This window comes from Podarcis gaigeae (genome assembly GCF_964106915.1).
Source record: "Podarcis gaigeae genome assembly, chromosome: 8".
NCBI lineage: Eukaryota > Metazoa > Chordata > Lepidosauria > Squamata > Lacertidae > Podarcis > Podarcis gaigeae.
Window position 1 is genome coordinate 86,553,843 of NC_139684.1, and position 16,541 is coordinate 86,570,383.

Consider the following 16,541-nt stretch of genomic DNA (forward strand, 5'->3'; position numbering starts at 1 on the left):
AATAATACAAATTATGACAATAAAGGTTGAATGGATGGATGGGTGGATGAATAGCACAAGGGGTTTCAAAACATCCACAATGAATTGCACATTTATTGGGGGGGGGGGGAAACGTTTGCAAAAATGGATATATCTCATTCCCCCAGAATCTGGTCAGCTGAAACTCCTGGCTGACTCGCCAAACTGCTATAAGAAAAACAACAACAACTGCTCATTTTCCCTTATGGGGTATCCAAGGGCCCGTATAGAATCCTTAAGTGGGTTCCCCATCAGTAGGAGAAAATAACAGAAGCCAACCAGAGTATATTGAGAAGCAAAGTGGCTAGTAAGCCTGATATTTATTAAAGGAACTGTTGCAACAGGGTCCCCACTCACCACATGCAGAAGGGAGGAGAGAATCCAGAACAATGGTGCGCAAACCCTTATATAGACTTTTGAAATTGCCCACCCTGTAGCCCAAGATCACCCCGCAAAACAGCATACGCATATACATCACAGAAGGAGGCAGTCTACAGCAGAAATCATGTTTGTCCAGGATACCTGATAATGGTCACTGATTGCTTTCCTTGGGCGGCCTGGTAATTCTTTTGTGATGGTTTAGTTCCTGAATCCAGGTCACAGGCTCACCCTATTATTCATATACAAGTGCACCCTTAAGAGAGGATTTGTAAGCAAAAGACAATAGGGAGGCTTTCCCATTTCTTTTCTCCTTGCAGAGAAATATTTGAGGTCAACTTGGGAGAGTCAAAATGGCTTCAGGATTGCTCTCCTGTACTATTTCAGACACTTGGCTTATATAGTTATGTATGTGTTTGCCCCATATATTTAATTTATATTTGAGACCTTAGAATTCTCATAACACCCTGTAGTTAAAAAAAGAATATGCAGCAAAGAATATTGCATGAAAAATATTTATACACCTTCTTACATATGGGTGAGGGAAATTTAATTTAACAGCATTATGTATTTATATATAGCTACTTAGTCCTGCTGGCCACATGACCCGGAAGCTGTACGCCGGCTCCCTCGGCCAATAAAGCGAGATGAGCGCCGCAACCCCAGAGTTGGCCACGATGGCCAGGGGTCCCTTCCAGGCTGTAGAGAAAGGTTTTCTTGAGAAAGATGTTGCCTTTGTACATGTAATAAAAGCAGGGCTACCGGCTGGCAAAGAGGAGACTCATCTTGGTCGTTCTGCAGCTCTCAAGTTTTCAGTTCGTTTTAACTTTGTGTTAATTGGTTTTAACTCATTGCATCAATATTTTATGGAGGGGAGACCATAGGACAGAAATCCAAATCTCGCCTGCCCTTGAAGCCTTTCTAATTAATTTAGACTGGTTTGCAAAGAGTGTATCACATGTCACAGTCAAGACAAAATAAAAAAATTCCTTCCAGTAGCACCTTAAAGACCAACTAAGTTAGTTCTAGGTATGAGCTTTCGTGTGCATGCACACTTCTTCAGATACACGGCATGCACACGATAGCTCATACCTAGAACTAACTTAGTTGGTCTGTAAGGTGCTACTGGAAGGCATTTTTTTATTTTGTCTTGACTATGGCAGACCAACACGGCTACCTATCTGTAACATGTCACAGTGTTTTTCCAGATAGGGGTGGCCACAAGAATGCAAAAAAGAGTGGAGCAAGTTAAGCAAGCCAAACAAGCAAAGCTTTCAAAATATTTATCTCCCGCTGATAAAGCAGGAACATGGTACTCCTCTGGTGCAAGGAACACTCATACATCTGGCTCATTTAAGGCTATATAGAACCCCAGTTCCTATTTTCCAGAGATGGTCCCAGCTTCTGTAAATCCGGCTTCTGTAAATCTGGCTTCTGTAAATCCGGCTTCTGTAAATCTGGGGCTGTCCCTGGAAAATAGAGACACTTGGAGGGTGGCTTGGTCCATGGCTGCAACTGTGGGTGTGGTTTAAGGACAATTCCCAGGTCTCTCCTCCTTCTCCTCCGCTGCTTCCCCCCTCTGGGTAACTCAGTAAGACGCTGCAAAGGGTGTGGAGCTTTGCGCAGCTAGGAGTTTGAGAAGGGAGCAGGACAGACTGAGTAGCCGACCAAGGTAGGGATGGGGTAACAGAGAGGCATTTGGAAGACCTTTGAGCCGTGGTGGATGGGAGGGAGTCCTCATTTTTTATCTTAACCAGGATCAGGGGACAAATGGCTTGGACACCGAACGGCCAGCGTGGCTATACGTCCATGCCAACCTCCCTCTTGAGCTGTGTCTCTCTTCTACCCCTCCCCCCAGACATTTTAGGGGGGGATATGAAAACTTGAGGGACGCGGGTGGCGCTGTGGGTTAAACCACAGAGCCTAGGACTTGCCAATCAGAAGGTCGGCGGTTCGAATCCCTGCAACGGGGTGAGCTCCCGTTGCTCGGTCCCTGCTCCTGCCAACCTAGCAGTTCGAAAGCACGTCAAAGTGCAAGTAGATAAATAGGTACCGCTCTGGCGGGAAGGTAAATGGCATTTCCGTGCGCTGCTCTGGTTCACCAGAAGCAGCTTAGTCATGCTGGCCACATGACCCGGAAGCTGTACGCCACTAAAGTGAGATGAGCGTCGCAACCCCAGAGTCAGCCACGACTGGACCTAACGGTCGGGGGTCCCTTTACCCCTTACCCTTATGAAAGCTTGGCAACCAGAGATTTTAAGGAAAGTGGCAACCATCCTGGAAACCTCAGGAAGAGCTTGGGTGTGGGGCATAAATGGACTGCAGCAAAAAGGTTATTTCTTTCTCTATCCTTTATGACATTTCCTTGTCACATTTTCCTCTAAAGGCCTCCAGGAGCTACACAGGGCTCTTCTCCTCCCCATTTTACTTTTACAACACTCCTGCAAGGTAGGCTGGGCTGAGAGGCTGTGACTGGCCCCCCAAGGTCACACCCAGTGAGCGTCGTGGCCGAGTGGTGGCGATTTGACCTCTTCTAGCTCATTCCCCAACACTCTAACCACTATGCCACATAGCCTTTAATTTTTTTAAAAAACGGACTTGGCAGGAAGGGATAATATAAATGTGAATGTGCTGGTCCCATGGGTTACCCCAGAGGTGAGGTCGAAGTCTGGTCCGTGGTCAAAGGTGCAACGAGAACGCCCTGTGTAGGGAAGCTTTTAATATTTAATGCTGTATTGTTTTTAACATTTGATTGGAAGCCACCCAGAGTGGCTGGGGAAACTCAGCCAGATGGGTGGGGTATAAATAATAAATTATTATTATTATGAAGCTGGGTGCAGGCCAGGGAGTCGGGTGAAGTCAGGAAGCAGGGAGCCAGGGCAGGTCAGGAGGTCAGGCAGGAACGCAGGACAGGGTTCAGGCAGGAACTAGCGACCAACAATGCTGCTTCTGCAACTTGGGACTGGGCTGACCAGCTTTTGTCCGCTCCGAGGCATAGGGCGGCCCCGATCCTCTGGTGACTCACCTCTCCTGTCCTGGAGGCGAGCACTCCTCCTGCGGGAACTTAGTTCCCTCCGCCTCTCTGCCTTCAGCCTCTGCAGCTCAGGAGAGGCTGGAGAGTTACTGGACCCAGAGGCAACCTCAGCTTCCTCTGACTGGGCTGAGAGTGGAGGACCTGCAGGCAATGGGTCCTCCATCACCTCAGGAGCCAGAGCAGACTCAGCTGACGCCTGCACCTGAGGATCCAGCACAGGTGAGGACCCTTCAGGCTCATGTGGGGACTCCTGTGCAGACTGGGATCCCTCAGGTTCAGCACCCGAGTCCGAATCCCAGGCCATCACAGTGAACGAATCTGCGGAAGATCCAGGATCAAACTGAGGGCCTGATGGGGAGGGAAATATACCCAGACCTAGCAGCCCCTCCCCCAAGACAATGCTAGAAGCTCTCTTTCTCTGCTCCCCACCTGCAGGTTGCCATCCAGCCTCCCCATGGACCTCCTGGGCCCATGGACCCTCCTGTTGGCCTCCTTCCTCTTCTGCTTGCTGCTCCTCTCGGCATGGAAGAAGAAAGAGAAGCTGCCGCCTGGACCGACTCCGCTGCCCTTCATTGGGAACCTGCTGCAAGTCAACACAAATGACATGTCTCAGTCGCTGATGAAGGTAACTCTCTGGACGCCTGTCCGTCCATCCGGCCGTCTTCCCTCTCACCTCCTGGCCAAGTGCCAAGTGCCCTCAATAGTTTTGCAAGCCACTCGGGGACTTGGAAGCCTAGAAGTGTGGAAGGAGGGGACCCCAGGGGTCACGTAGCCCAACCCCTGCAGTGCAGGAACGCTCCAAGTGCACATTCCTCAACCAGACATTGGAAGGTTCACTTCTTGTGTCCCAAGTGGCTCATCAAGCATAGATTGTTGTTTAGTTGTTTAGTCGTGTCCGACTCTTCATGACCCCCTGGACCAGAGCACGCCAGGCACTCCTGTCTTCCACTGCCTCCCGCAGTTTAGTCAAACTCATGCTGGTAGCTTCAAGAAGACTGTCCAACCATCTTGTCTTCTGTTGTCCCCTTCTCCTTGTGCCCTCCATCTTTCCCAACATCAGGGTCTTTTCCAGGGAGTCTTCTCTTCTCATGAGATGGCCAAAGTCTTGGAGCCTCAGCTTCAGGATCTGTCCTTCCAGTGAGCACTCAGGGCTGATTTCCTTCAGAATGGAGAGGTTGGATCTTCTTGCAGTCCATGGGACTCTCAAGAGTCTCCTCCAGCACCAGAATTCCAAAACACTGGCTATCAAGTGTTGGTGAAAGAGGGGCAAGATATGTCAGGAAGGCAGGAAAGGCTGAGCCTCAAGGAAAGGGAACAATGAGCCAGTAAGTGGACTTCTGTCTAAGGGAAGATACATCGCAGAGTAAGATTGCCTCATTTCAAAAGACTGGCCAGGAGGCAGTGGAAGACAGGAGTGCCTGGTGTGCTCTGGTCCATGGGGTCACAAAGAGTCGGACACGACTAAACAACAAGAAGCTTCCTTGTCTTCCTAAAAACTAGTCTATGTATTTGTTCCATCTCTCCATCTGTTCCATCACCTCACACAATGCCCTCCTCCTGTTTTCACAGATCCGTGAGAAATATGGTCCTGTCTTCACCATCCACTTAGGCCCTCGCCGTGTTGTGGTCTTGTGTGGATACGATGCTGTGAAGGAGGCCCTGGTGGATCAGGCCGAAGAGTTTGGTGGCCGTGGAGAACAAGCCACGTTTGACTGGCTTTTCCAGGGTTACGGTCAGTCTCTTCTTGGGCAACCCTTGGCCAGAGCCAGAGCCTTTTCAAATAATAAATTATTATTATTATTATTATTATTATTATTATTATTATTATTATTATTACTGGTTCCGGCCTGGTGGAACGCTCTGTCTCATGAGACCAGGGCCCTGCGGGATCTGATTTCTTTCCGCAGGGCCTGTAAGACAGAGTTGTTCCACCTGGCCTTTGGCTTAGAATCAGTTTGATTCCCTCCTCTTTCTTTTTTCCTCTCTCCTCCTGTGAAGAGGCTGCATCCTAATGTTTTAATGTTGTATTTTAATCTTGTTTTTTAAGCTGTATTTTAATCAACTTATTTTTATTATTGGTTGTTAGCCGCCCTGAGCCCGGTCTTGGCTGGGGAGGGCGGGGTATAAATAAAATGATGATGATGATGATGATGATGATGATGATGTAGCACTGCCAATGACCCTTCCCATGCTCCTATGAAGTAGATTTTTTATACCCATTTTACTGAGGCTGAGAGAGAGTGTATGTCTCAAGACTATTGAGCCTCACCTCCTCATCTGTTCTTAAAGACCACAACCCTCTTAACACAAATCAACACACACACACACACACACACACACACACTATGAGAGGGAACCCGGGCACTTACAATTGTTGAATGGTCACTGTAAAATGTGAAGGTTCATGATTGTTTCACAAGTTGTGTATGTCTTTAAGGGCCAGGGCAAATAACGAGACCCAGTCTTACAGCTGTGAAACATAGAAGGTGCTGCTAGGTTGTGTTAATTAAGCTGTGTCAGCATTTGGGCATAGTATATAAGGAGCAGCTCTCTCACTACACTGGGGGGTGGGTTATGTTATGTTATGTTATGTTATGTTATGTTATGTTATGTTGTTATGTTATGTTATGTTATGTTTTATGTCATGTCATGTCATGTCATGTCATGTTTGTTGTTGTTATCTTTAGTGTAAAAGGAGTTTTTGTTTTGTTATTAAAACCTTGTTAAAGTTATTTTTTAGTTCCTTGTCATGCATGGTCTCCCCAGCAAGCTCTCTGCAGCGCTACTAAACTGCAAATAGCCAGCAACAATGTTCTTCCATCTCCTGCAATCACAATTTTAAAATTAAGAAGGTGAAGGTTTTTTTGTGTGGGGCCACTCTTCATCACTGTGTGGTTCCATCCACATTCTCATTCACTGCCACCCCCTCTTCCTCCTCCTTCCTCCTCACTCCTTTGCTTCTCAGGGGTTGGCTTCAGCAACGGGGAACGGGCCAAACAACTACGCCGATTCTCCATCACGACGCTGAGGAATTTTGGGATGGGAAAGAGATCCGTTGAAGAGCGGATCCTGGAGGAGACCCACTTCCTGCTGGAATCGCTGAGGGCAACAAAAAGTGAGCTCAGTTTTGACATCTTCAAGATATGCTGCTTAATGGGTCAGGAAATATTGCTTAATGGGTTAGAAACCGTTGGCTGTTAACTGGGCATTTGAAGGCTTTATACTGAATGTTCTCACTGCCACTTTTGATTTATTTTTGGTTATGTGCGAAGAAAACTTTGCCTAAGCTAACCACATTACCAATAAGTTTTGTCCTCTAAAAGAGAACTTGCTCTTATTGGCCCAAAAATGGAAGCAAGAAGAATTCCCGACAATTGAAGAACGGAGGATGAAGTTAATGGACTATGCAGAACTAGATAAACTAACAGGAAGCATTCGAAACCAGCGGGACCAGAAATTCACGGAAGACTGGAGTAAATTTACGGACTATTTAAAAAGTATTTGTGAAGATCAGACGACGTTTGTAGGTTTGCAAGAAGTTTTGTGAGGAGTATTATTGGAAGTATTGTAAAAATGGACAAGGGGAGGGATGATTTGTTAAGAGATGTAAAGGCAATATAAAGTTAAGAAATGCATAAGAAGTGTTTAAAACGGTGGATCATCAGAGGTGCTGATGGAAGTCTAAAAAGATTGTATAAGTGATACGTTTTGTGGTACATTTTATAATTTATATGTTAAAATCAATAAATATATATATATAAAAGAGAACTTGCTCAGGCTGTCACCCAGGAAATTGAGGCTTAAGAAGAAAATGGAGTAGTGGGTCAAATGAATAATGTGAGCCAAGGCTGGACTGGTTTGCAAAGTCTCTTCTTGACATGTTCCAGAGTTGAGTGACTTGGGGGTCTCTCTTTCCAGGCGCACCCTTTGACCTCACCTACACCCTGAGCCGCACGGTCCGCAACATCATCAGCTCCATTGCCTTTGGCGACCGCTTTGAATACGAAGACCAGGAGTTCGTCTCCCTGCTGAGCATGATGCAGCGTAGCTTACAGTTCACTGCCACCTCTTGGGGGCAGGTAAATTGGAGGGGAGGGGAAGGACTTCCTTTGTGAGTGTGTGAATAATGTCGTTTCAATGAATCTCCTCAAGGCATGGCCTGCAGGACCAGTCAGGAGAAATTGGAGCCATTCTTTCCACTAAGGAGCCAGATCATATTCAAGGCTGAATGGAGCTGTCCAATACAACCTTCCCAATACAACCTTCCTGCTGGGTTCCTCAACACAGTACAAAATTAAACTCCAAATTTTGTACAGTGGTACCTCTAGATATGAACAGGATCCATTCCGGAGCCCCATTCGCATCCTGAAGCGAACGCAACCCGCGTCTGCATGTGCGTGGGTCGCCATTCCCCACTTCCGCTCATGCGTGTGATGTCATTTTGACCATCTGCGCATGCGCGAGCAGCGAAACCCAGAAGTAACGTGTTCCATTACTTCCGGGTTGCCGCGGAGCACAACTCGAAAACGCTCAACCTGAAGCAACTTCAACCCGAATTATGACTGTAATCCATTAGTGATTATATGCAATTATGAATAAAGTTCAGTTGTTAAGAACTTTCCTTTCCATAAACAAAAGGTTTGAGACAGTGGCGTTAGGGCTCCCGGACGCTCCCAGGAATCTGGCACCGCCTTCCCTTTTCTGTCTCTCAACACAGCATCATAGCCACTTTTAAAATCTCCTGATAATAATAATAATAATAATTATTATTTATTATTTGTAACCCGCCCATCTGGCTGGGTTTCCCCAGCCACTCTGGGCGGCTTCCAACAAAGATGAAAGATACACTAATATGTCACATATTAAAAACTTCCCTGAACAGGGCTGCCTTCAGATGTCTTCTGAATGTCAGGTATACGTTTATCGCTTTGACATCTGATGGGAGGGCGTTCCACAGGGCGGGTGCCACCACCGAGAAGGCCCTCTGCCTGGTTCCCTATAACTTGGCTTCTCGCAGGGAGGGAACCACCAGAAGGCCCTCGGAGCTGGACCTCAGTGTCCAGGCAGAACGATGGGGGTGGAGACGCTCCTTCAGGTATACAGGACCGAGACCGTTTAGGGGTTTAAAGGTCAGCACCAACACTTTGAATTGTGCTCGGAAACATACTGGGAGCCAATACTGATACTGACAATCAGAAAAAGTATGGGTTTTGGTGGCCCATCATCAAGTACTTGTCCATAGGTTTTTAATAAAAGAAGGTCTCCTACTTGCAGCTTTCGTGCACGTAACCTTAATTTATCCAGAAATCAAAGGGCGGACCTCCTGTTTTAACCTGAATTCCGTCTAATTAAATCCAATCTGATTCTTCGATCAAAATGCTAGAAGATGCCAGATTCTTCTTACCCTTTCATTTCGGCTTGAATATTTTTAGTTGAGAATCTCGTGCTGACAGTAGGCAGCTTGAAGCTTCGTCCCACAGAGTCGTGTTGCAGCTGAAAGCACTCTCAACCGCTCCCCCCCCCGCCCTTTGGCAGCAGTTTTGTAGAAGTTAAAACTTTGATTGATTGAAAGGCCTTCTTATCTGTGAGACAATAATCCACTGCACTTGTTCCGTTATTATTCATAAAGGTACTGTATTTTTCGCTCTATAAGACGCACCAGACCACAAGACGCACCTAGTTTTTGGAGGAGGAAAACAAGAAAAAAAATATTCTGAATCTCAGAAGCCAGAACAGCAAGGGGGATCACTGCGCAGCGAAAGCAGTAATCCCTCTTGCTGTTCTAGCTTCTGGGATAGCTGTGCAGCCTCCATTCGCTCCATAAGACGCACAAACATTTCCCCTTACTTTTTAGGAGTCTTATAGAGCAAAAAATATGGTAAATTCTCCCTTCCTGTTCTCCAGAAACACCCCATTCACAATCCTGAGTGGCAAAATTTCACCCAGAGGGTAAAAAGAATTAGAAATCAGCATCCTCTGGATAAAACATAACGACTTCCTTCACCTCAGCTTCACTTTGTTCAATATCTGTTTTCTCTCCCCTCTGAAACCAACACAAACAGCTCTACGACATGTTCTCGGGCGTCATGCAGTACCTCCCTGGCCCACAACATGAAGCCTTCAAGCAGCTCTTAGGGTTGGAGAAGTTCATCATGGAGAAGGTAAAAGACCACGAGGAGACCCTGGACCCCAATGCCCCTCGGGATTTCATTGACTGCTTCCTGGTGAAAATGCAGCAGGTATGGTGATTTTATTCTAAGAAATATGAATATTTTTTTTCTGGAAGGAAACTAGGGTCTCTGAAACCAAGCCACCTTTTCAACACTACTCAACTGTCCATTCACTCTCATTGGTTTAATCATGACATCACTGCAGCTCAGCCAATCAGTAGTAGAGAACAAACTTTGAAGACATCTGAAAACCAGATTTTAACCTCCTTTACCATTTTCCTTCTGGCTAGGAGAAGGAAAACACAAATACAGAGTTCTTCCTAAAGAACCTTGTTATGACGACCCTCACCATTTTCTTCGCTGGCACAGAAACGGTCAGCACCACCTTGCGCTATGGCTTCCTGCTTCTGTTGAAATACCCGGAGGTTGAAGGTGACTGCGGAAGGGGGGGGGGGATAGGGTGGAGAGATGTGTCCTTGCCTTTCTGTGGGAGGGTCCCTCTTTGTTTTCCCGGCTATGAGCTGGGATCCTTCTTTAGCTCCCTGGAAGGTGCAAATAGCACTTTTGGTCTCATTCTGCTGATTTCTCAACAGAGAAAGTCCACAAAGAGATTGAACGGGTGATTGGCTCCAGTCGCACTCCCAACATGGATGACCGTCCCCTGATGCCCTACACGGATGCTGTGATCCACGAGATCCAGAGATTCACTAACATGTTCCCCTCAGGAGTAGCAAGATGTGTGACCCGTGATACCCAGTTCCGGGGATACACCATTCCCAAGGTGTTGTGGTCCTATTAATTCCTTAGACCTCACCCTTCCAGATATAGTTTGTGGCTCAGTGAAGTTCCCCAAACACATCTGTTCCACCTGTCCTTACTCTCTGAATGATAACAATCAGGGAGACAGAGGTGTGGCTGCTGGGGAGCCCTGGCAGTATTCCCTTGTCTTTCTGGCATCGCTGTGGCTTAGCAGGAGGAGCGAGGCAGCTGCGAGGACAGTGCTGTGCAGATATGCCAGCAGAAGGACCACATGGGCTCCTCTGGGGACTACAGTTCCCATCATCCCTGACCACTGGTCCTGTTAGCTAGGGATCATGGGAGTTGTAGGCCAAAACATCTGGAGGGCTGCAGGTTGGGGCTGCCTGATCTAAAGGGATGGATTGCTACAGTTGCTTGCATTTGTGGACTTTCTGGGATGGGCATGGCTATGATAAGCTCCTGTGCTTCAGAGCTGGCCACAACACCAATGGTGTTGTGGTTCTGGATGGTTAAGAGTTAACACTGCAGGAAGAGTTTTTATTAACTGGGTGCACTGCCCGCATGATCTGGGCATTTTTCCTTTGATCTAGGCTCTCTGGGGGCCGCTGAGAGCAGTCTGTCTGAGAAGGTGAGCAAGGTTGTTTCGTTTTTGTTAGAGACAGAAAGCTGTGAACATGCAGCTAGATTCTGTAGGTTTTTCTTTTCTGTTTTTTGTTTGCTTCTAAATAAAGAGAAAAGCAATGACAAACCTATACAGCATCTTAAAAAGTAGAGACATCACCTTGCCAACAAAGGTCCGTACGGTTAAAGCTCTGGTTTCCCCAGTAGTGATGTATGGAAGTGAGAGCTGGACCATAAAGAAGGCTGATCGCCGAAGAATGGATGCTTTTGAATTCTGGTGCTGGAGGAGACTCTTGAGAGTCCCATGGACTGCAAGAAGATGAAATCTCTCCATTCTGAAGGAAATCAGCCCTGAGTGTTCACTGGAAGGACAGATCCTGAAGCTGAGGCTCCAAGACTTTGGCCACCTCATGAGAAGAGAAGACTCCCTGGAAAAGACCCTGATGCTGGGAAAGATGGAGGGCACAAGGAGAAGGGGACGGCAGAGGACAAGATGGTGGGACAGTGTTCTCGAAGCTACCAGCATGAGTTTGACCAAACTGCGGGAGGCAGTGGAAGACAGGAGTGCCTGGCGTGCTCTAGTCCAGGGGGTCACAAAGAGTCGGACACGACTAAATGACTAAGAAGAAGAAGAAGAAGAGGAGTTTGGATTTGATATCCCACTTTATCACTGCCTGAAGGAGTCTCAAAGTGGCTAACAGTCTCCTTTCCCTTCCTCCCCCACAACAAACACTCTGTGAGGTGAGTGGGGCTGAGAGACTTCAGAGAAGTGTGACTGGCCCAAGGTCACCCAGCAGCTGCATGTGGAGGAGTGGAGACACGAACCCGGTTCCCCAGATTACGAGTCTATCGCTCTTAACCACTACACCACACTGGCTCTCTAAATGACTAAACAACAACAACAACAACACTGTGGTGCCCAGAACTGGACACAGTACTCCAGGTGAGGTCTGACCAGAGCAGAATACAGTGGCACTATTACTTCCCTTGATCTAGATGCTATACTCCTATTGATGCAGCCCAGAATTGCATTGGCTTTTTTAGCTGCCGCGTCACACTGTTGGCTCATGTCAAGTTTGTGGTCAACCAAGACTCCTAGATCCTTTTCACATGTACTGCTCTCAAGCCAGGTGTCACCCATCTTGTATTTGTGCCTCTCATTTTTTTTGCCCAAGTGCAATACTTTACATTTCTCCCTGTTAAAATTCATCTTGTTTGTTTTGGCCCAGTTCTCTAATCTGTCAAGGTCGTTTTGAAGTGTGATCCTGTCCTCTGGGGTGTTAGCCACCCCCTCCCCTGCAAATTTGATCAGGATGCCCTTGAGTCCATCATCCAAGTCATTGATAAAGATGTTGAATAAGACCGGCCCAAGACAGAACCCTGTGGCACCCCATTGAAGTTTGTCAGAGTGCCAATAAATCAGATTTATTGCAGTGCCATTGCAGCAGACTCCATGGGTCAAAGGGTTTACGACCCACAAACTTTAACAGTCTGGTGTTGGAGAGTGGAATATGCAGCCTCAAATCTCAGAATGATTTCTTGCCCCCCAGAAGAATCTCCCATTTCTCCCGTATCTTCTCATTTCTCTCCCTTTCTTGTTCAGGGGACTGAAGTGTTTCCCATGCTCGGGTCTGTGCTGAGAGACGCCCAACACTTTGCAAGACCAGATGTTTTTGACCCCCAACATTTCCTGGATGAGAATGGGCAGTTCAAGAAGAATGATGCTTTTATGCCATTCTCTACTGGTGAGTCAGTCCCCTTCCTTTTCCAAGCATTCCTAAACCATCTATAACAGCACCCTGAAAGCCTGTATTCACCTTCCTCCTCCCAGTGTGGTGTAGTGGTTATGAGCGGTGGACTCGTAATCTGGGGAACCGGGTTCGCTTCCCCGCTCCTCCACATGCAGCTGCTGGGTGACCTTGGGCTAGTCACACTTCTCTGAAGTCTCTCAGCCCCACTCACCTCACAGAGTGTTTGTTGTGGGGGAGGAAGGGAAAGGAGAATGTTAGCTGCTTTGAGACTCCTTAAAGGGAGTGAAAGGCGGGATATCAAATCCAAACTCTTCTTCTTCTTCTTCTTTCCTAGGGAAGCGCTATTGTTTTGGGGAGCATCTTGCTCGGATGGAGCTCTTCCTCATCTTCACCAGCATCCTGCAGAACTTCCGCTTCAAATCCCCCATCCCTCCTGAAAAGATCGACATCTCTCCCATGCTGGTTGGCTTTGTCACCATCCCACGTTTATATGACATGTGTGCCATTCCCCTCTAAAATGGGGTTTTAGAGTTTTTAGGGTTTTTTGAATGTTTTGTAGTAGTTTTATGTAGTTTTTCAGTTTCATTGTTCTGCATGGGACAATGACAATAAAGATTTCGTATCGTATCGTATTGTATCATAAACAAGTTGGGGAGTTCTTGAACTCACAAAGGGGTTGACCCTCCTGTGGCGATCACACAGGGTCCCCGGACGTTTCACCTTCTATTGATCCCTGTGCCACCACTTTATTTCTCGCGGCCACCACCCAGCCCTACCTGGTACAATGCTGAGTCCACTCAGGGTTAAATTTGAACATAAACTTCTGTTTATTTATTGCAGTTTAACAAGCGTGTGGTTTCATAAAGGGTCTATTACAATCATGGGGTGCCTATCCAGACCTATAACTTCCGCTACCTGCTCTCACTCAGATATTGACTTGTCCTCCTAGCTCCTAACTGCTCCTGACTCAGCATATTTCGCTGCACTAACTCATTCTGGGACGCAGGTGGCACTGTGGGTTAAACCACAGAGCCTAGGACTTGCCAATCAGAAGGTCGGCGGTTCAAATCCCAGCGACGGGGTGAGCTCCCGTTGCTCGGTCCCAGCTCCTGCCAACCTAGCAGTTCGAAAGCACGTCAAAGTGAAAGTAGATAAATAGGTACTGCTCCAGCAGGAAGGTAAACGGCGTTTCCGTGCGCTGCTCTGGTTCTCCAGATGCAGCTTAGTCATGCTGGCCACATGACCCAGAAGCTGTACGCCGGCTCCCTCGGCCAGTAAAGCGAGATGAGCACTGCAACTCCAGAGTCGGCCACGACTGGACCTAATGGTCAGGGGTCCCTTTGCCTTTACCTTTAACTCAGCCTTCCCACAGACTCTATTCCAATTCACTCCCACTCCAACCAACCACCCAACTCCCAACAAACTCCCCCCTTCACCCCTCCCAGAGCTGGTTTTATAGTCCCTCTGACTCCACCCCCCCTGGGTTCTGATTGGGTAACCTGTTTAAATATTTCACCTCCAGCACTCTCATATGTTAACGTCACACCTCCTGTCTCCAGATTCTTTCTTTTGAAGCTCCATGATCTCTTGTTTCCATTGGTAGAATTTCCCCCTTCTGCATTTCTTTTGGAATGGAGCGCCCATGGGAATAAACAGCAGGTCCCTGGCTCTCAGCCCCCTTCCCTTCTCTCAGACACCATGAATGAGCCCCTCTCCCCATCCACAATCCCAGCCGTCAGATTCCCTTCCTGCTGCTAGTCAAAGAGGTTATCTTTATCCATATGGTGTCCCCCCCCCCATTCCTCTTGTCAGTTTCCTGTGCTGAAACTTTCACTGTGAGCAGTTAAGGAAGAATTCTTAACCCTGCAGTAAATGACAGCTGCTCAGTCCACACTAAAGGGTTTTGCGGGCAGAAGGTGTTGGCCGTAATCTAGGAAAAATAGCTTCTCTGGAATCCTACAATCTTAATAATAATAATAATAATAATAATAATAATAATAATAATAATTTATTATTTGTACCCCACCCATCTGGCTGAGTTTCCCCAGCCACTCTGGGTGGCTCCCAATCAAGTGTTAAAAACAGTACAGCGTTAAATATTAAAAACTTCCCTGAACAGGGCTGCCTTCAGATGTCTTTTAAAGATGGCGTATCTGCTTATTTCCTTCACATCTGAAGGGAGGGTGTTCCACAGGGCGGGCGCCACCACCGAGAAGGCCCTCTGTCTGGTTCCCTGTAACCTCACTTCTCGCAGTGAAGGAACCACCAGAAGGCCCTCGGCACTGGACCTCAGTGTCTGGGCAGAACGATGGGGGTGGAGACGCTTCTTCAGATATACAGGACTGAGGCCATTTAGGGCGTTAAAGGTCAGCACCAACACTTTGAATTGTGCTCGGAAACGTACTGGGAACCAATACAGATCTTTCAGAACCGGTGTTATGTGGTCTCGGTGGCCGCTTCCAGTCATCAGTCTAGCTCCTTTCCTGGGATAGGCTTTGGAAGAATGGTTGGAGTTTTCCTTTTTAAATGTGAATATGAAGGTTTACCATCATCTGGTTTTGGTCTTTGTGGTGTATCTCTTCGTCTGTTCTTTCCATCTGCTGCCCTTAGCATCACATTATCGATCACCTGACCCGTATAAAGGGAGATTGCTAACTCCCATTGTCCCATAGGAAGCAGGGGAAACCTGGGAACCGAACAGGAGGGAGTCGGCCAGTAATAAATCAAGCTCTGAGGGTCTCTTTTCCTAAGAGCACAAGAAGAATCCTGCAGCTGGATCAGACCAAAGGCCCACCTAGTCCAGCCACCTGTTCCCACAATGGCCAACAAGGGGTGGGAGGCGGTGTCCGGCTGAATATCAGCTTCTGGAAACCACAAATGGGGAGAGTTACAGCTGCGCTCAGATTCTGCTTGCAGCTTTCCTGTAATGGGCATCTGGTTTTCCGCTGAGACAACAGGATGCTTGACAAGGATGCTGGACCTGATCCAGGGCCAAAGAACATATGACATTAAATGTTGCTTTGCACATAACACACAGGTCTTAAAAGCACAGATTCCAGTGGGCCTCTTTTTTAATTACCGTATTTTTTCCATCTATAAGATGCCCCCATGTATAAGCACCCCCTACTTTGGGGGACTCAGATTTAAGAAAAGGTGTGGGGGGGGGGGAGGAGATGTATCCGTGTATAAGATGCCCCCTAATTTTTGACATTATTTTTTAGGGGGAAAAAACCCTAGTCTTATACATGGAAAAATATGGTATATGTCTCTTGGTGCTGTGGGGGGGGGGGGAGTAGTCAGAAAATCAGAGGAAAGTAGAGTCTGGGCCATTGCAATTTCCTGTGAAAGATACAAATTCATTTGCCACACTCCCCCCCCCCCCCGTTAAAAAGAAGCTCCTTTGGGTCTATCCTTTGACGCCCCTTTGCAGTAGAAAATTTGGAACTAAGCTCCATATTCCATTCCCAGACTTTTGATTCTCATTTATCCATTCTATACTCACAGCGGCATGACTAGAAAGAAGCTTAATTTGGATGGTTGCTTTTATCTCCTTCAAAGTCCTCCTTACACAAAGATGTAACTCTTAATCCCAGAATGAGAACTATAGCTTACCCCTTAAAGGTAAAGGTAAAGGGACCCCTGACTATTAGGTCCAGTCATGGCCGACTCTGGGGTTGCGGCGTTCATCTCGCTTTATTGGCCGAGGGAGCCGGCGTACAGCTTCTGGGTCATGTGGCCAGCATGACTAAGCCGCTTCTGGAGAACCAGAGCAGTGCACGGAAACGCCGTTTACCTTCCCGCTGGAGCGGT

The 16,541-nt window shown here is 47.3% G+C and overlaps 1 protein-coding gene across 1 annotated transcript; it reads left to right on the plus strand.

The window, feature by feature from the left end:
• The first annotated feature begins 1,950 nt into the window (after positions 1-1,950).
• On the plus strand, positions 1,951-13,301 carry LOC310851515 (cytochrome P450 2A13-like). Its single transcript, XM_083754017.1, has 10 exons — positions 1,951-2,068; positions 3,866-4,055; positions 5,000-5,162; positions 6,396-6,545; positions 7,349-7,509; positions 9,493-9,669; positions 9,891-10,032; positions 10,194-10,381; positions 12,584-12,725; positions 13,066-13,301. Exons 2-10 carry the CDS (start codon positions 3,885-3,887, stop codon positions 13,245-13,247), a joined length of 1,476 nt encoding a protein of 491 aa, XP_083610143.1. The 5' UTR covers positions 1,951-2,068; positions 3,866-3,884; the 3' UTR covers positions 13,248-13,301.
• The last annotated feature ends 3,240 nt before the right edge of the window (positions 13,302-16,541 follow it).